Genomic DNA, 20,686 nt, shown 5'->3' with positions numbered 1-20,686 from the left:
TGCAGGAGGAAGAGAGGAATCCAAAACAAAGAACGTGGACTCTGACTCAAAGGGAATGGAAAATTTAGATTTAAGAGGAAAAGAACTAATGCTCCTAAAAGGTAACATCCCGAGAGATACGTAGACGATTCGAGATGGGATCCCAACATCGATAACCTTTATGTTATACCCTATACCCTAGAAAACAACACATACGGGTGCGTGGTTCTAATTTATTTCTCTCAAGAAGAGAAAGGTAAACAAAATTGACATAACCAAAAAGATGAAAATGAGAGTAATAAGGTACCTGGCGGAAGAGCCTCTCAAAATGCGTGGGATCCTGAATGACAGGGGATGATAAATGGTTAATATTATAAACAACAGTAAGAGCAGCCTCACCCCAAAACCGATCTAGACAATTGACAGATAACAACATGGCTTGAACTGTGTCTAAAATATAACGATGTTTACGCTCTGCCCTACCATTTTGTTAAGATGTGTAGGGACATGAATGCTGGACAAGAGTACCCTGGGTGAACAGAAAACTAAGAAGAAAAAAAATCATTTTATTCAAGGGCATTGTCAGTGCGAAGAGTCTGAATAGAACACAAGAACTGAGTTTGCACCATTTTAGCGAATGTATAGTAAATAGAGGCGGGTTCAGACCGGTTACGCATAAAGTAAATCCAAGTAAATTGCCCGTAATCATCAATCAAAAGCACAAAGTAACGAATCCAGTAAGAGTAGCAACAGGAGAGGGCCCTCGTATGTGAGAATGTATTAACGAAAAAGGTTTATCATCAATAGACAAGTTGTTCAAAAAAGGTAAAGTTGGTTATTTTTCAAGTTTACAATGCAAACAATCAAAAGACTTAAAATGAACTGAACCTAAAACACCTATATTTGCAAGAGACTTAAGTTTAGATAGAGAGATATGACCAACTCTGAGGTGCCAGTGATAGAAAGAGGAATGTGAGATTGTAGCGGAAATAGATGGTGTATGACGAACGCGAAGATGGTCAAGCTCAAATAGGTTGCTTGTCTTGCGACCTGTCCCAAATATCTGACCTATCTGCGTGTCCTGAAATTGAACACCAGAACAAGAGAAAATTATAGTAAAATCCTACTCAACCAACTGATCGAAAGATGCAAAGTTTAGGGCTAATTTGGGAATGACATAAACATCATCGAGGTGGGGGACGAGATATGGCCAATATGGGTAATGTGCATGGGAATGTCATCAGCGGTAAGTATAGGAGGAGACGAGGTGACAGGTTTGGAGGAATGTAAAAGGCGAGGATCATGTGTCACGTGATTACAACAGACATAATCAACATACCATGTGTTGTTACCTGATATCGAGGCTAAGGAAGGGTGAAATGATCAAAGTTGAGTTAGTATGTGACAGAGGTCCTCAATAGTAGGAGGCGGCTGAGACGACTGTGATATGCTAGTGGTAGCAGCAATGGTAGAAAAAGAGCCGGAAGAGGACTGACTAGCCTTGGAATTCTTGGGACAATGCAAATGTGTGTGGCCCTTCTGACGACAGTAGTGACATTCAACCTTAGGACAGTGGATATAAAGATGATCAGTATTCGCGCAACTGCGACATTTATCAGACTGAGGTGGTCGGGCATCCTTGCGATTATCTCGGCGATGATGAGTAAAAGAAGAAACTGCCTAGGCCGAATCAAGAGTAGGAGCCTTTAGCATCTTGAGATGGGTGTCTCACATTTTGACAATTTTGTATATAGTTCTTTTCTTGAAGCTTCTTCAATACCATTCCCAAGTATCGGAAATGTGCATCAGGATCATTCGAATATATCAAGATTTCATTGATAAACACGACCAAAATTTTATCCAGCCACTACCTAAAAAATATTTGCATTAGATCCATAAACATAGTTGGGGTATTTGTGAGCCCAACCAGCATCATAGTGACTCAAAGTATCCATATCGCATCCAAAAAATCGTCTTTAGGATATCAGTTTCCTTCATACGAATTTGATGATATACTTATCTCAAACCCACCTTCGAAAAAAATCGTACCCCTATCAATTGATCGAAAAAGTCCTTGATCATCGGAATTAGATACTTATTTTTCACTGTCATTTGGTTGATTGCTCGATAGTCAATATAAAGCCTCAAAGACCTATATTTCTTCTGTATGAATAGCATAGGGGCTCCCCATGGTGAGCTACTCGGTTGTATGTATCATTTCTCTAATAGTTCATTGAACTGTTTCTTCAACTTGTTTTTTTTTCAATCAAAGCCATACGACAAAGGACCTTCGATACCGATTGGCTCCCGGTACTACGTTTACCTCAAAATCAATCTCTAAGTCCTGTGAAAATCTCAAAATCTCATGGGGAAAAACATCGAAAAAATCTCAAACTACATGAATGGTTTCCAAGCTCAGTTCCTTAGCTCGTGTGTCACAAACATAACATAAAAAGACTAGATACCCTTTTCGAATTATCGAGAACATCACTGTTGAGATAACCACCTTAGACTTTAATGTCCTCAATTACTTGTAGTACAACATCCTCAATCCATCCATCGTCCTAAGAGTTAGCTTGCCTAAGTGAAAATACCATTGGCTCGATACTTCTCCAACCAATCGATACCCAAGATCAAGTCAAATTCACTTAACTCCAGCACTAACAAGTGAATAGAAAACACTAATTCATTAACTACCACAAACAAAAACGAATCATATATCGCAGATCAGAGAGAAACAGCTTTCGGAGAAAAAGGCAACCAGCTAGCAAGATCTTCCATGAGGGCGTCCCTAGCATCGCTCCTGAAATCAGTTCGATTCTCGAACACTCCACGCAACCGTCGGAGTGATAGTTCGTAAATGCGTAATGGACTTGGGATTGTTCAGCGTGTCGGAGTGGTGGTTCGTAAATGCGTAATGGACTTGGGATTGTTCAACGTTACTTTTGTTATTAAAACTGCATGTAATGTGGTGTTTCTGTGTTAGCGACTTGGTTGATTTGCTTTTGTTTGTTGGTTCCGCATGACATGGAAGTAGTAAGGTAATTAATATTGTTTTAGGATGCGCATAACATGGAAGTGGTAAGGTATTACTACTGTTTTAGGATGCGTTTTTAATCTAACATTAATGGAAAAATGTTGGTAAGGACTGTTTTTTCCGTGGGCTACTATTGTTGATAGCAGGGAAGTGTATTAGGGTCATAGCTTCGACGAATGTACACTTACTACGACAAGAAACAGCCAAAATCCAATCTACAACTTGACAATAATTCGAAGGGAATGCTTACTAATACAATAGAAGCATGCATCAAGTACACGCATCGAAATACCAACGAGCACTACACCTTCTAAAATACAACAACTACAAGAACAACACAAGTAATTTAAAAACCACATCCCCACCGGATAAGCAACAGTAGGCTGTTTAAAATGCTATTTTAAATTACACAATTACAATAAAAATAACAAAAACCATCATGATGTTTTTCAAATAGCGTCGCGACACCTTCAACTCGGAAACGATCTGCTCGTTCACCATCTTAATCTCCTTGAACTTATCAATTAAACACACGGAATAGTCGGCTTCAGTATCCGCGTGCATTTCATGATCTTGGTGGCTTATGTTGAGAGGTTCCAGCCAACGAAAAAAATCAAAAACCCCTATCCGACAGTTGCAGAATAATCTACCTTCGGTCTCTTTCGATGAAACAACCACACGTATTGCAGCAAGTACACCACATTTGCACTTTGGTCATTTATACCTCAACTCAAAACTCATTCTTTTTTTTTTTTTTCGCGTGAGAATTACTACTACCTGTAGACATCTGCAGATTGGAAATATCATTCAATTTCAGAGAACTATAAAATCTTCTGAATCAAGATAAATGCACACAGTTCACTACAAATTAAAAAACTTCAAAATTACAAACAGGACCGAAGACATTAGGACATATATATATATATAAAACATTCTTACTCGATTCAAAGAATAGCCATTTAAGATACTAATTTTGGCCACTACAAAGAAGATAACCATATTCGAAAAATTTCATCAAGGCAGAAACAACATTTACCATAACCGAAAACATATTCTGATACCAAAAAACACATGAAAAAAAAATTAAGGGAGAAACGAAGCCAATGAAGAAGGTGGAAACGAAAACATCATATCTATTTTGCAAACACCTACCTGGAAATCAGAAATCAGTAATTGACCAGCGTCAGTTCTGGGTTTGCTTCGGTTGTGTTAGATCGATTGATAGAGAATGGATGTACTTAATGGGATTGGAAGGGTAAATTAGGAAATTTGGGTAGTTTAAGAGAAGCAACATCAAGTCTATTCGCTTACTCCATACGTGTATTCCATCTTCCGTTAACTTTTTTTGTTTGGGGGGTTAGACGCAAAATTTTTGAAAACACAAGGGAGTACTAGGCTGTTTTTAAAACACATGAGAAAACGGACCGAATTTCCAAATTAGGGGATATAGACAGTTTTATCCAGCAAGTAATTTAAATGTGAGAAAGATAGATAAATGAACTAAAAACAATCTCTAACGGATGCTCTTAGGAACATTCGAAAGGGAGTGTTGACTTTGCTTAGAAAATATTCTACGACACCAATAAGTACAACCTCCTCTTCCTCCTCCTCTGAAGCTTCTTTGCTAATGCTACTGCCATCCATGGGTTCTCTCTGCTAACTCTGGCCTTCTTCGTACAACGACCACTGACTGCTTCAGCTCGTCGTGTTTCCGTCGCCTCCTTTCTACCAATCAATCTCACTGGAAGGAACGTTCGTTCTTATATCTCATAATGATGTAGACATCACATATACGAAGCACTCAATGGAACGTTCCACAGGGATGGTCAAAATGCTTATGAAGAACTCCAACGATCCTCACCTCGCATGGATGCTCCTCAAGCGTACTCTCGATTCTTCCGACACTAGTTCCATCTGCTGTTCCGCACCTCGAATCATTCCCATTCTCGTCCGCGCTGGAATGTTCTCCGAGATCAACGCACTCCGCGATCATCTCCTACGTCTACCCGTGCCGCAATATAAACTTCTGTATTCAATTGTGAGGGTTTTAGCCAGCGAAGGCCACATTCACAAGGCCATGTCCCATTTCCAATACTTTCGAGCCCAATCACCGCACACGCCCCCAATTTCACTGTACAATTTACTTATCAAAGCTTCGATCAAGGAAAATTGCACTGATTTCATGTCGTGGCTGTATAAAGACATGACAATTTCGAAGGTACGCCTGGAAACATATACTTTCAACCTATTGATTACTGCATTGTGCGATTGTGGTTTGTTGGAGTATGCACGAGAGGTGTTCGATAAAATGCGCGAGAAAGGATGTGAGTCGAATGAGTACAGCTTTGGAATTTTGATCCGTGGGTATTGTAGGCTAGGGTTTGGCTGTAAAGCTTTGGAGCTTCTTGATTTAATGAGGAGGACAGCCGTTACTCCTAATATGGTTATATACAACACACTGATTAGTTTTTTCTGTAAGAAAGGAGATAATGATGAAGCAGAGAGATTAGTGGAGATGATGAAAGATGATGATCTAACCCCAAATATTGTTACCTTTAACTCTAGAATTTCTGCTCTTTGTAAAACAGGGAAGATTTTGGAAGCCTCGAGGATATTTACAGATATGCAAGTGGATGAGGTATTGGGCTTGCCCAAGCCTAATTCGATCACATATAACTTGATGTTGGATGGGTTTTGTAGGGAGGGATTGTTGGAAGAAGCAGAGGCTCTGGTTCAGTCCATGAAAAGAGACCGGTTTTTCTCAACTTTGAATAGTTATAACACATGGTTACGGGGTATGGTAAGGAATGGGAAGCTTTTGAAGGCTGAAATGATCTTAGAAGAGATGGCAGATATTGGCGTGGAACCGAATATTTACTCGTACAATATTTTGATTGATGGGCTATGCAAACATGGCATGCTTGTGGATGCTAGGAGAATTGTTGCTTTGATGAAATCTTGTGGATGTTTTCCTGATGTGGCGACATATAGCACAATGCTGCAGGGATATTGTAGGAAAGGAAAGTCTGCGGAGGCCAATATAATTCTGAGTGAGATGATTAGGAGTGGATGTTTACCGAATAGTTACACGTGCAATATTCTGCTGTGTAGCTTGTGGAGAGAAGGTAAAACAGAAGAAGCGGAGAGATTATTGCAAAAGATGAATGGAGGCGAAGGATTGGATATGGTGAGCTGCAATACTGTTATTGATGGGTTATGTAGATCTGGAAAGGTCGATAAAGCTGTTGAAATCGTGGGTGAAATGTGGAATCATGGAAGTGCTGCTCTCGGGAACTTGGGTAACTCGTATATCGGTCTAGTGAATGAACACAGGAAAAAATGTTTGCCTGATCTGATTACGTATTCAACTGTCATTAATGGTTTATGCCGAGATGGTTTGCTGGAGGAAGCCAAAAGCATGTTTGTTGAGATGTTGCGGAGGAAGATATATCCTGATTCAACCATATACGACATTTTTGTGCACCACTTGTGCAAGAGGAACAAGATATCAGCTGCATTTCAGGTTCTTAAAGACATGGAGAAGAAGGGCTGCGACAAAACATTACGAACTTATAATTGCTTGATATCTGGACTAGGTCGTAACAATCAAATATTTGAAATGTTTGGCCTAATAGATGAGATGAAAGAAAGAGGGTTATCCCCTAATGTATACACTTACAACATCGTTCTGCACTCTTTATGTGAGGGAGATAAAAGTGACGAAGCAGCTTTTGTTTTAGATGAGATGCTGCAGAGGGGAATCACACCTAATATTACTTCCTTCAAGCTGCTAATCAAAACCTTTTGCAGGACAGGGGAGTTTAGACCCGCGCAGGATGTGTTTGAGACTGCTATCAGTATCTGCGGTCACAAGGAAATACTTTATAGTTTGATATTCAACGAGCTGACTGCTGGAGGGGAAATCTTGCTTGCAAAGCAGCTATTTGAAGCTGTATTGAGCAGAAATTTTGAACTGAGTAATTTTCATTACAAGGATCTTGTTAATGCGCTATGCAAAAATGGCGACTTAGAATCTGCGCATGAGATTCTAAGAAAAATGCTGCAGAGTGAATGCAAATTTGATCCTGCAGCTTTTATGCCCGTCATTGAGGAGTTAGATAAACAGGGAAACAAACATGAGGTTAATGAACTTACTGAAAGAATGCTGGAGATTGGTTCGGAAGTGAATGGGGAAGATAAGGTTCCTAGAAAAATGATGGGGTTAAGTCATGGTAAAAAGGGAAGTGATTGGCAAAGTGTTGTGCACAGGTATGATTCTCATAAATGTTCATATGTATTGTCAATTCTGCATATCAAGATATATATATATATATATATATGTATATGGTTCTTTGCTAGTGATGTATTATTGAATTTTATGTTTGTTTGAGCAGCATTTATTGTAATTTGATTGTTTAAACTGGCTCTAATATTTCTCTATGTATTTACAGAGATGATGGGAGTGGGATGGCCATGAAAACTATGAAGCGTGTGCAGAAAGGGTGGGGTTATGGAAACTTATCACTTTCCCATCTGAGCCAGAATTGAGATGCTGCTGCTTTTGGTGATCGATCTGATTCTGAGATGGTTGTTGTGCGGTAAGGCCAGATCAGTGACACTACAGATCACAGCACTGTGCCGACATGACAATAAGTTTAAATTGGAATTATGTCTGTGTTACAAGTCGAAACACCAGAGGCAGAGGCAGAGCAGGATATGGATATATGGTTTGGTTCAATATTTCTGATAAACCTTGTCCTGGTTGAGCTGCCATGCCTGTGCTTATAAAGAAAGAAATCCAGCTTTTCATTAGCAGAAGACATTAAGTGAAGGGCAATCCACACTGTCCTAACAATAGTGCAGTTGTTAACTGTAATTAGAGGTACATTCAATCCAATTGTTTATAGATATTAAGGTTATTTTAGTTATTGACGAAATACATTTGTTTTATATTTAATGTATTGTTGAAATGCGGGTAATACAAGGTGATATTTCATTCGATTGGGCACTGGTAATATGCTGGGCGAAGGCAGCACACAACCTTTCTAGTTTGGGTATCTGCTATTCGAGAAAGCTTATGTTACTTTCTAGCTGTGTGGAGTATGGGTGTATTGTTCCTTTCAAAGTGTTGGTTACTATGTTTGTGATACTTGACTTGGTTTACGTAGCGTTCACTATAACGTTGTATTTGCTCTTAGTTGATTCATGTGTTGATTGCTTCATTTGATCCTTTCAGATCTATGACATAGCATTTTTTTTGTTTTTTGTCATTTTGTATTACCAAATCGATGTTGAATAAAGTTAAACTGAGTTTAGGCGTTTCTCACTCAAATTCTACCTGCACTATTCGTATATTGATTTACATTTTTTAACATAGTATCAGAGCTCATAATAATACTAATCCTATCCCTCTGAGTCATTAAATACCTCACTAATTACGTATATTTTGACTAGCAACCAAAACATCTTTATATGGAGTAGAGCTTTGGCCTTCTCAACTCTAGTGAAAATAAGTTGGATTTTGTCGAAGGAAATATACGGTTCTAGTTAATCCTAATTTAGTTAAAAAATAGTATAGATGCAAGACATATGACAAAATTAATAGAATTGAAATGTATGGCATAATTCAAGAAATAACTAAACTTAACTAAGCTAGTGATAGTATAACTAAGTATTACTAGAAACTGAGGCTGCTCTGGCTCTGGATCAACTAAGTGCTATTAGGTCTTTAATCAGTGTATATGTGATGCTCCTGTTGAATATCCGAAGTATGAGAAAAATTTATAACTAATGCATTTTCTTATGGGTTTAAATAAAAGATTCTCTATCACTCATAGCAATATTCTTACAATATTTCTTTTACCATCTTTTTACGGAAGCTCAATATTGCATTACAAAGAAGATTCTCATAGGGATCCATGTAATAAATCTGAAAAATAGAAAAAAAAAAAAAAAAACTCCGCAGTTATGAATATTTTATACTTGCGATGCAATCAACACAAGTTTGTTATATTTTGTTTCCAAATGAAGACATATCTTTTAAAAGCATTTCTCACGGTCACTTTTCTTATTACCTTTATGATTACTTTTTCGGTTTTTACTATAATAACTAATTATCTTTCTCATTATCTTTTAAAAAGAGATACAATTATTCACTATTTATTACATTTCTCAAGAACTAGTTACCTTCAACAAATTTTTTTTAAAAAACTACTAACTAAAATTTTTATAAAATTATCAATTTTACAGAAATTATCTAATATATGTTAATTTATTCAAATAATTTCAATTTTTAAAATAGTAAATTATATGTTTCAATATATTAAAATTGTAGAGTTATTTTTGGTCAATGATTTGAGAGGCCGGTGATGCACAAACCCGACCCGCACAACCCGAAACTCATACCCGGTAATCGCGAACCATATCCGGTTCTTTGTGAAGCTACCGGTCTATTGCTGAACCGCTTCAATCCGAGCGAACCGGGTTTGGATCAGAGTCATATATGTATATATCCACTCTGTGACCAGGTTTGAGAGACAACTCTCACTCTCACACTCACTATTTCTCTCTCCCCGATGCGCTAGAAAGCCCTATCCCGCGACGGCGACTCCAATCGATCTTCCTTGGGTTTTTCCGGTGACCTGTCCGGCGAAGTGAAGGTTTTGGTTGAGTTCTTCGACATACAGTCTGTTCTGAGGCTGTTCCTCGGTTTGATTTACTGATTTGAGCATTCCTTACAGTGTATTGTGTATATTGTCTGTTTGGGAGAGAATATGCTTAGATCGTTGATGTTTTCCTTAGATTGTGGTGTGGTTCGCATGATTGTTGCGTTTCTGTGGATGTCGATTGTGTTTGGGTTGGTGTTGTGCATTACAGTTGGTGTTGGGATTGTTTTTCGATTGGGTAACCTGAGTCCGAGCAGTAGCTTTCGTAATATAAAAGATTCTTTTAAGTTCTTTGTTAGATTCGTATAGTGTTTCTTGCAAATTTAAGGCTTGTCCATCTTGAATGTGTAACAACCAAAATTTATATAGATTAAAATTCAAATATTTAATACTCTCTCTGTCCCATAAATATAGTCTTATATGGGTTGGACATAGGATTTAAGAAATATTGATATTATATTAATAGTTGGTAAAAAGTATGGATAAAAAACTTTTTTGCCCTTGTGAGTGTATTAGTGTAAAAAATAGTGGCAATTGTGTAATAAAAATGAAAAAGTAGGGGTAGTTTTATGGTGATATGGTTATTTATGAAAATAGGACAATTGTTTTGGGACGGACAAAAATGGTAAATAAGACTATTGTATTGGGACGGAGGAAGTATAATATAATATAAAAATATTATTAGACATAAAAATATATAGAAATATGTATAAATAAATAAACGGTCACAAATCCAACTCCCACACCACCGGGCCATCTCTTGCGGACGATGATGTTTAAACCTTTATTATAAAATAGAAACATGGCTGCTAATTTATGTTATAGGAGAGATAGTAGGCTTACAATATGAATGGATCAATTTCAGGTATGTTTAGGATGAATAGATTTCTCGCAATAGTTTGTTTGACCAGAAGAGTTTGAATCGAAAAATTAACTGAAAAAACACATTTACATTCAAATATATCACTGCAAGAATTTAATTTTTCTATTTACACATACATACTTTTTGTACAAAGCTACATGTCCTAAATAATGTCAAACCTACTTATTTAGATCATCATGTTAGCAAAGAAGTTAAACACTCCTAAGTGCATACACGTAAATGCAACTTAACAATCAATCATAAATACAAGATTGCAGTAGATATTTCATAAATGAACTAAGAAAATTCTTTACGGTTCAGTCGAAATCTATCGTCCACGTTGCTGTTGCTGTTGCTGTCACCGCCATAGTCGCAGTTGCAAAGAATTAGGGTACAGATTCAGTAGGAAAATTTTGATGGAATAAAAGTCCCTCGCAAATAGTTAGAATTATTAAATTTGATCACAAAATTGGTTTGTAGTTGCAAAGAATTACAAATATGACTCCTTTTTTGGTCCCTCGCAAATAGAGACATTGTTGTCTTTTTTCTTTTTTTTTTTTTTTTTTAAGTGAATAAAAACTTGGATTAAAACCTTGCGAGAAATAGAGTCCAAGTGAAATGAAGGAAGAAAGAAGTGAGATAAGAGGAGACGCGTGATTCATTAAATATATATGTTTTTTTTTTTTTTAATGACGTGGGAATCCGCAGTCGTTACCGAAAGTGCGCACTCGGTAAACCCTCGGTCAAACATAATACCCTGCAAACTAGGCTCAACAGGCAAGTCACACTAGGCGAACCATGTGTGGTAGGTGATCTGAGGCGTCGGGGGTTTGAACCCATAACATCACGGTCACACGTCCGATCTCTACACCACCAGACCATTCTTTACGAGACAAAAATATATATGTTATTGCATGGCACAAATGCAACACTTGTCAGCAGTAGAGAATGCATGACTTTAATTTGGATGGCATGCATTCATTTATTTCACCACCTTCTCGTTGCATTGCATGAAGCTAGCTAGCTAGCCAGCATTTATTCACGTCATTCCAAACTTCTCTTGGCCTCTTCTTGGTTTTTCTAATTACTATACACAACTATTATTTTATTTTATACATATCTGTATATGTTTGACATCCACTTCTTAAATTTCATCTTTAATTTTATATTCGACCCAGCAGCTACTTCTGGCACTGAAATATTAGACCATCTCCAATCCATCATCAGTGTTTTAATTCTAAATATACCGTTGCTACAATAATTTTATTCAATCGTAACTCCATTTTTTACTATTATTCTTCAAATATTTAATTTTTGCTATTATTTTAAACAACTTTTTATTTTTATATTTTAAAATAATTTTTTTAGAAAAATAAAAAATAAATTTTAAAATTTTAAAAAAGAAAAAAAGAAAAAAAAGGAAGCAAACGCCAAAAAATAGAGGACAATTTGGCGTCGATTGGAGACAACCAACGACAAATCTATCAATTCTGGGTTGGAGATAGAGCTCTTAAACAAACCGAGCCGTTATCGTGAACTCGGCTTGGTTCGGCTCAATTCGGGTTCAGTTAAAGCTCGTTCGTGAACATTAACGAGCCGATTCGAACAACATAAACAGACTCGTTTGATTAACGAACGAGCCCGAGTTTTGTTCGTAAACGTTCGCGAACGTTCATTTAGATAATATATTTATTATAAATATTATATAGACATATAAAGTTATAATTTATAAACAAATAAAATATTAATTTAAAATATATGAATAAAATAATTTTAAATTTTCTTTATAATTTATATATAAATTTAGAAAAATAAGATAAACGAGCTTGAACGAACTCGATCAAGTTTAATCGAGCTTAAATGAGCCGAACACGAACACAAGCTCAAACAACAAAAATTCTTAATGAGTCGAGCTCGAACACTACGAACAAGTTCGAAAACTTAACGAACGAATACGAGCCTTGTTCCCAAACATTAACGAACACTTAATATTTGGCTCGGCTTGGATTTTAAACGATTCTAGTTGGAGATGACCTTAATAGAACACTACAAGAAAAAATCATTTTTGTAACAAAACTTTTTTGTCTCTAAATCTACTTTTTCCGTTACTAATGACATTAGAGACGGAAATAAGAATGGAATTACGTTAGCTACGTGAACTTTAGGGACGGAATTCCGTTACAAATATATTATTTTTTTGTAGTGGAAGTACGCCTATTCTATTCCCAAGAATATTAGTACATATATCTATATATAATTTAATTTCTCAACTGCAATAATTAATGCAGCATTCAATCAGTAGCTAGCCATAGTTTCGATGATTCTTGGAAATAGCTCAACACACTACTAGTGCATCATCATCGCTTATACATATATATATATATATATATATGATCATTCGTCTGCTGCTGTGTTAGTTTGATGTATATATATAGAGGCTACATTGCATAAAACAATCATGTGTTTTGTGAAAATTTGTAATTTATTTATTGCAAAATCTACATATTATACTATCTGTTGGGACTTCCGTTTGCGGATATATGATTAATGATTGTGTTTTTCTAACGATTCAAATTTTTAGGTGAGACGGTCATTCAATGTCCGACATTTGCCTATAAGTAGCCACAAATATGTATCACACAATGACCTTGTATTGAATAAAAACAAAAATTTAAAATTTTATTATAACTTTTTTAGTAATAAAATGAAATGAAATAAATAAGGTTGACAACTGATTTCTTCAATTTTTTTATTTAAGAAATAATTAGATGAAATTCATGTTATGTTTTTTTAAGAATTACACATTTGTACAGATGAACTTATATTATAAAAAAAAAAAAAAAATATTAGGAAAATTTTTATATAACAGTCTATTCTTAAAATTATAAGAAAAATAAAATAGTTGATGTTGATATATTATTTCCCAAATCTTGTGATTCTTGTCTAAAAGATCAAAGTATATATTCATCTTCAAAAGTCATTTGCATTATAAGTTTGCGATTATTAATTACTGTCATTTTTTAACGAAAAAAATATTTTATAGAAACTTTATTCTAACACAAGAAAATTTCATTTAATAATATAATAAAAAAAAAGTATTATGTATATTTTTCATAAGATACAATGATGTGCAATATAATTCTACCCTATATATAATACTATTTCTGTCTGGACTAATTATGTCACAATATCTACGATTTAAATAAATAATACTCCATCCGTCCACTTAAGAAGTATACATTTACTTTTGGCGTAGAGTTTAAGAAATAATAGTATTTTAATTACAGTGAATAGTTAAAAGTAATGTAATGATATTTTTGCCCTTGATTTTTAGTATAAAAAGTAATGATATGATGTAAAGTAAGGGTATTTATAAAAAAAAATATGATATTTAATTAAATAATTACTTTGTAATTGGACGTTCCAAAATAGAAATATATATACTGTCGGAGGAAGTAATATTGTAATATAAAAGTACTATACATCAAAAGTAAAACAAGGTACTATAAGAAATTTATTAAAAAAGTTAATAATAAAATAATTAAATAAGTACAAGAATAATAAAAAAAAATTGATTGTTATTTATTAAAATTGAAATAATAAAAAATAAAATTGTTTACTATTCCCTTGTCTCCATAAAATTAGTCTTTTTTCTTTTTTTTTTTTTTTTTTGTAATTTTACAAAAAATTGAATTAAATTTGAGGAAGTATAATAAATTATGTATAAATTTATTGGAAAAAAAAAAAAGTAACATAATTATTGTATTGGGAAGTAAGCAACTAACGTAGGTCACCCGACACCGCCTCGATCTTCAATTTTCACGACTGTCTTGCATTTCATGCTGTCTCTTTGCATGTCCATAAATGCCTCTCTCTCTCTATCTCTCTCTCTCTCTCTCTCTCTAGATATATATATATATATATATTCACCAACATGCATTTCCTCACTTCACCTCACCTCACCTGTCCTGTCCTGTCCTCACTGTGTGATAGAGAGAATCTAGTTGAAGTTGAAGTGAGAAGACAAGTTGATATGGAAAAACTATTATACTATTACCAAATTGTATTGTTGATCTTAGGCTTACTATCCGCAACCTCGTCGGCGGTCAGGAACATTCCAAAGGAAGTACAAACCATAACCAAAGCCACTAAGCTCAATACTGCCGCCAATAATAATAATAATAATAATAATGTCATCATCCCTAACGCCCACGCCCCGGCCCCGGCTGCCCTTCTAGATGATCAGAAAAACTTCATCACCTACGGTGGCGTCGGCGGCTGGGCTGGCATTGGGGGCTTTTCCGGTGTCATTCCCGTGCTCGGCATCGGCGGCGGCATTGGCGGCGCAGGTGGCCTTGGAGGTCTTGGCGGGGCAGGCGGGCTTGGCGGCGTCGGCGGAGCAGGTGGGCTTGGAGGTCTTGGTGGCGCCGGTGGGCTTGGAGGGGCCGCCGGCGGCGTTGGCGGCGGAGGGGCTGGGGGCATTCTGCCATGAATATATGTAGTTAACTAGTTGTGAAGCTTTGATTAATTACTTGATGCAATTTTATGTGTTGTATTTTAGGGTTTGTGCGTTAACTGTTGTTGTTGTTATGCTTTTAATTTCTGGAATTACCTCATCTGTGCTTTCAGGTAGAGCTAGCTAGCCAGCCTATCTGTGCTGGATTTGGAAGTTCTCTTGTATTTGGTTGAACTCCTAATTAGGGCTGTCATTTAATTTTCTTGGTAATCAGTATTATGGAAGTCTCGTGTCATGTTAGTTTCCAAAGCCTGCAGATATTCATCTTCATTTTATGTAAATTTGTTATCATAGATAATGATGGAGATAAAAAGATAACCATCAAGGATACGAAAATTAAAATAAAGCTTGACATGACGTGCCATTTGGGGAGCGTAATTGTGTTTGTTTGAGGGTTTGGATTTTGAGTTGGGATTTGAATAGTAAAAATTTTAAATTTGAATAGTTGTATGATGTGATATAAATAGATGTTGATGTGATATTTTGAATGTAAAATTGATTTTTAGTATAATATAAAAAATAAAAAATAGATATTCGATTTGATGTTTTTGGAGAGAAAAAATGGGATAAGTAGTAGATTGGAAATCCAATCCCCAAACAAACACACCCTATTATCTAATCCACTATTCATGAACTCCATAAAATTACAACATACAAGACATAACTAGGGCCAACATTCACACCAACAGCTTCAGTACTCGTAACAATAAATTTGAAACAATATAAGTATTGTATTGTTACCTTGAGTTGAAAATTTTTCACTAAATGATAAGAAAAAACCTTCCTTTTTGGAGCATTTAGAGTAATCAAATCTTTAATTTGCACCATAGGCCGTGCCCAAACATTTGATAGTAAAAAAATCAAGATAAAGGGAAAAATGAAAAAAAATAATATGCAGAAAAGAGAAGTAAAAAATTATAAAAATTGTATTGATGAGATGCTCAATCTGAATTTACAATAACTACAATATACCTATTTATAGAATTTAAACGGTATATTGTGAATTGATACATCATTTCTATCTCATTAATGATGCAAACATTGAGTATAGAAAAAATAAAATAAAAATTAAATTAAATTATAAAGTAATATAATATCTTCTTTACTAATTTAATTAAATTTAAATTTAAAAATATTTAAATCGTCATTATTTAATTTTATAACAAACCCTAAATATTCTTAACGAAAACTGGATTATATACCGGCAATCTTTAGATACAGGGAACGGCCACGATACACGTACCTTCCGGCGGCTGCCATTTTTCTTCTTTTTATTATTATTATTTTCTTAATTTTAAAGTCGTCATTCAACAATCTACTTGATCATTAATTTGGGTTGTTTATCCAACAACTAACCAGAATCCTGGTCTAGGCACCTATTGATCGCAGTAGTACTTATTCTCTAGGAGCCCATCGACTCTATCTTCACTACAGGTGCCAGTTTCATGTCCTTTTTGTTGCGCATCAATCAACTAATTATTGGCTTTAAATATTCAAATTGGACATCCAACGGACAGATGATAGATAACATGATTTCAAAATCACAAGACATCTTGCTACAATCCAGATTGAATGTATTCGGAGAAATACAAATTGGTAGGACCTATCTACGGCATGAGAAAAACAGTCTCTGATACTATGTTAGAAATTTTGAGTGTCTTATTGATCATCAAAATAAAAGGTAGGCAATACAAAACAGATTCGATAGACTCAAATCTAAGCACTATAATATATGGATAAGATCAAATCTAAATATAAATCTATTAAATCTAAAACTGAATATCTAAAATATGTCAATGTCACAGAACCCGCGCGCTCTCTGACTTCCTCTCGGATCAGAGCGACCAGCAACTGGCCTCCGTTCTAGGCATCAGTCGTCTCTCTTACCTATTCGGGTGCTAGTTGATCCTTTTCTTGTTTCTGGCACCAACCGATTTCAACTTCTTATCCAGGCGCCAGTCAAATATCCGACCGTCGACCTCATCTTTAATCCAGGCACTGATATCCCTTCTGCTATGTCCATACGACATTTACCCCTCTTACCTAACCAGACACCAGTTGATTATTCATGTCTCTGGGTTTCCAGGTATAGTTTTTATTTTGTTAGACTCAAATTTGCTTCAAACAAAACAACAACCAAACATGTATAACACATAAACAAACTCACACGGCCAGGTAGTTTGTGTAATAATCAAACAACATATGTACTCCAAAAAAATAGTAAAATCGAAACACAAGACAATTGTTAATTCAGTTCGGCCCTTCAACTTGGCCTACGTCTTGGGGGTTCCAACGCAGGTCATATCACTAAAATTCATTCAAAAATTATACCAACATATTGCCCAAATAAATATCTATAATAGCCCAACTCCAAGACAACAAATACACAAGTGAATAATTATTACCTATGAGTTGTAAACTCTTCCTCAAGGATGTCTCTTTTAATTATTGGTAAAATTGTTCATAACTTCCATATGGTTTCGAAATTTAGCGTAAAATCTTCTTGTACTTTAAAAATTGTATGGCATCCCCTTATACTTTAAACAACGTTGCATGAAATTCCACCGTTATGAAACCTCTCTTGTGTGATGATTAATAATTTTCTATCTATATTTTTTGTATGATGGGGATTTTATGTAACATTTTTTAAAGTATAAGGGAGGTCATGCAATTTTAAAGTACAGTGGAGATTTAGGCTGAATTTCAAAATCACAAAGGAATTTCATGCAATATTTTTGAAAGTATAAAGGGATGTTATGCAATTTTTAAAGTAAATAAGGAATTTATGCTGAGTTTCGAAACCACGGGGAAATTATGGATAATTTTGGAATTATTATTTTTAGTTTTTGTGTCTGCGCAACAAGAATTAGCGTATTGAAAAATAGATTTATTTACTTTTGGCATTAGTTTGAATGTGATGACTATTTTTTGTATTTAATAATAAGAAAAGTAAAAAAAATAAAAATAAAAAGTGGTAAAAGTAGTTTTTCTTCTATCCCAGTGCAATATTTAATTTCGACTCAGAATTTTAGGTGAGTTAAATAGGATAATTTCAAAATTAGGTGATGCAATTTGGAGAGAGAAATATATATTTTATTTTTTATTTGAGTGATGTCATGATATAAAATGTGTAAATAGAAAATAAATATAATTAATTATTTTTTATTTTGAAAAATATCCCGGTTGTTTGAGATATATCAAAAGAAATAAAAATTGCACCATATTTGAGACCGAGAAAGTATTATTTTTTTCATAAATATAAAATAAGCCTGTTTTTTTATTGCAGACAAAAAAAAAAAAAAAAGTAATCATTATACTCCATCCATACAGGATGAATATACACCTTTGGAGTTTGGTAATATATTAAGAAATAATAGTATTTCAATGGTTAATGAAAATCTGTAAGAAGTTTTGACAATTTTGTCTTTTGACTTTATGTATAAAGTAAATGTATAATGATATATTTGTAATTTAAGTAAAAATTAAGGGTATTTTGATATTAGTATATGATTATTTTTATTAAAATAGAAATTGAATATTTTTTAATCGAACAAACGAAAATGATAAAAATGATTGACGCAGCCCAAGTAACTAAACTATACTAACCGAAACTTAAAACTAAATTCAAATAAAAAACTAAGTAAAAAAAAAGATATTACCGGTGTCCGATTCGTCAATCGATCGGATGTGAACCCAAGCGTTGCCTAGACCCAACATCTCTAAAGTAATGGAGACTCGAACGATTTGGCTAGAAACTCCGGTCAGTTTCGGAAGCCACGAACCCAAGGAATCAACCCAAGGACCCGATTTGAGAATGATACGCGTATGCAAGGGTAACCCTCGCTCACACACTAATTCCAATATAATGGAATAAAAAGAAACTTTAATTAATATAATTTTCAAGGTGTCTAACAAGTGAAGCCAAGTGCCTCATTTATAGGGGAGGCTAGCTTAGCAAAAGGACTCTACAACCAATGTGGGACAAAATTACATATTATTTATATCCCACTAATTAAGTAAATAAGATATGTCCAATTAATTAGATTAAAGGGGCCCACTTTATTAAATAATATAAAACACCTCTTATCCCACATGGGTAATGATGTGAGTAAAAACTCCATGGGTGTTATAAATTATGGTCTTCAAGGGTGGATGCACTTCAATGTTGACAACGCTCTTCCCATTGGCCTCCATGCTTCAACTTTGTGCATGTTTTCCTCTTCCAAGTGTAGAACTAATGCCATAATATTAGTGTGAAACTTCTTGGCACAGTTTCGAGTAATCGGACTTGGTGGAAGTGCATGTTCATCGTCTCTTTTGACGACCTCGTCATCCCCCCTTCTTGAAAAATTGAATCCCCCATTTTCATAGCATGTTTATCTCCTACATAAAAAGGACTTAAGTGAGCAACGTTGAATGTACTATGAACTTGGTACTCACCCGGTAGCTCAATACGATATGCATTGTCATTGATGCGTTCCACAACTTGGAATGGCCCGTCTCCTCTTGGGCTCAGCTTAGACTTCCGTTTCCCGGGAAATCTACTTTTTCTCAAGTGCAACCACACCCAATCGCCTGGATGGAACACTACATGCTTTCGACCTTTGTTAGCACTTTTAGCATACCGAGCATTTGATTTTGCAATGTTATCCCGAACCTTTGAATGCATCTCCTTCACAAATTCAGCCTGTTTCCTGTCATCACTATTAAAATACTCATTGCTAGGCAATGGTAACATATCCAAAGGTGTTAGAGGATTAAAGCCATAAACAACCTCAAAAGGAGACATGTGTGTCGAAGAATGCAACATACGATTATATGCAAATTCAGCGTGAGATAAACATTCTTCCCAACTTTTGCAATTTTTTTTTATCAAGACACGAAGTAGGTTCCCTAAGGTTCTATTCATTATTTCAGTTTGATCATCCGTTTGGGGATGATGAGATGTAGAAAATAGCAACTTAGTTCTTAATTTAGCCCAAAGTGTCTTCCAAAAGTAACTAAAAAACTTTGTATCCCTGTCCGACACAATTGTCTTAGGGACACCATGCAATTTCAAAACATTATGAAAGAATAGATCTGCAACATGAGATGCATCATTGGTTTTCTTACATGCAATGAAGTGTGCCATTTTTTAAAATCTATCAACCACGACAAAAATCGAATCATTTCCTCTCCTAGACCTAGGCAATCCCATAACAAAATCCATTGAAATATCAGTTCATGGTGCTTCTGGAATAGGTAAGGGTGTGTATAGACCGTGTGGTTGTGCATGTGACTTTACAATCTTACAAACAACACATTTATTCACAAAGACTCCACATCATGCTTCATTTTAGGCCAATAATAGTGTTCATGCAATGCACCCAATGTCTTATCACGTCCAAAATGACCCATTAAACCTCCCTCATGTGCCTCAACCACTAACACATCACGAAGTGAACACCTAGGTACACAAACGATTCACACGAAACAAACATCCATCGCGCAAATAATAATCACCAAAGCCATTCGTAGCACATTTTGCAAGGATATCAGAAAAATCAACATCATTCATATAAATATCTTTTATGAATGCAAATCCCATAAGTTTAGATTCTAACAAGGTTAGCAACCCGTACCTCCTT

At 35.2% G+C, this 20,686-nt stretch overlaps 2 protein-coding genes across 2 annotated transcripts; both read left to right on the top strand.

Moving 5' to 3' along the window:
* Nucleotides 1-4,648: 4,648 nt before the first annotated feature.
* LOC127252777 (pentatricopeptide repeat-containing protein At2g17140) lies at nt 4,649-8,260 on the top strand. The gene is made up of 2 exons (XM_051277089.1): nt 4,649-7,285; nt 7,468-8,260. The coding sequence occupies exons 1-2, from the start codon at nt 4,821-4,823 to the stop codon at nt 7,562-7,564; spliced, it is 2,562 nt and encodes an 853-aa protein (XP_051133046.1). The 5' UTR covers nt 4,649-4,820; the 3' UTR covers nt 7,565-8,260.
* Nucleotides 8,261-14,462: 6,202 nt separating this feature from the next.
* On the top strand, nt 14,463-15,283 carry LOC127252975 (uncharacterized). Its single transcript, XM_051277369.1, has one exon. The coding sequence runs from the start codon at nt 14,478-14,480 to the stop codon at nt 15,033-15,035; it is 558 nt and encodes a 185-aa protein (XP_051133326.1). The 5' UTR covers nt 14,463-14,477; the 3' UTR covers nt 15,036-15,283.
* Nucleotides 15,284-20,686: the final 5,403 nt, after the last annotated feature.

This window comes from Andrographis paniculata, unplaced genomic scaffold, assembly GCF_009805555.1.
Source record: "Andrographis paniculata isolate CXL003 unplaced genomic scaffold, ASM980555v1 Contig49END, whole genome shotgun sequence".
Lineage (NCBI taxonomy): Eukaryota > Viridiplantae > Streptophyta > Magnoliopsida > Lamiales > Acanthaceae > Andrographis > Andrographis paniculata.
The sequence above is the reverse complement of the archived record's forward strand: the minus strand, read 5'-3'. Positions and strand labels throughout refer to the sequence as shown.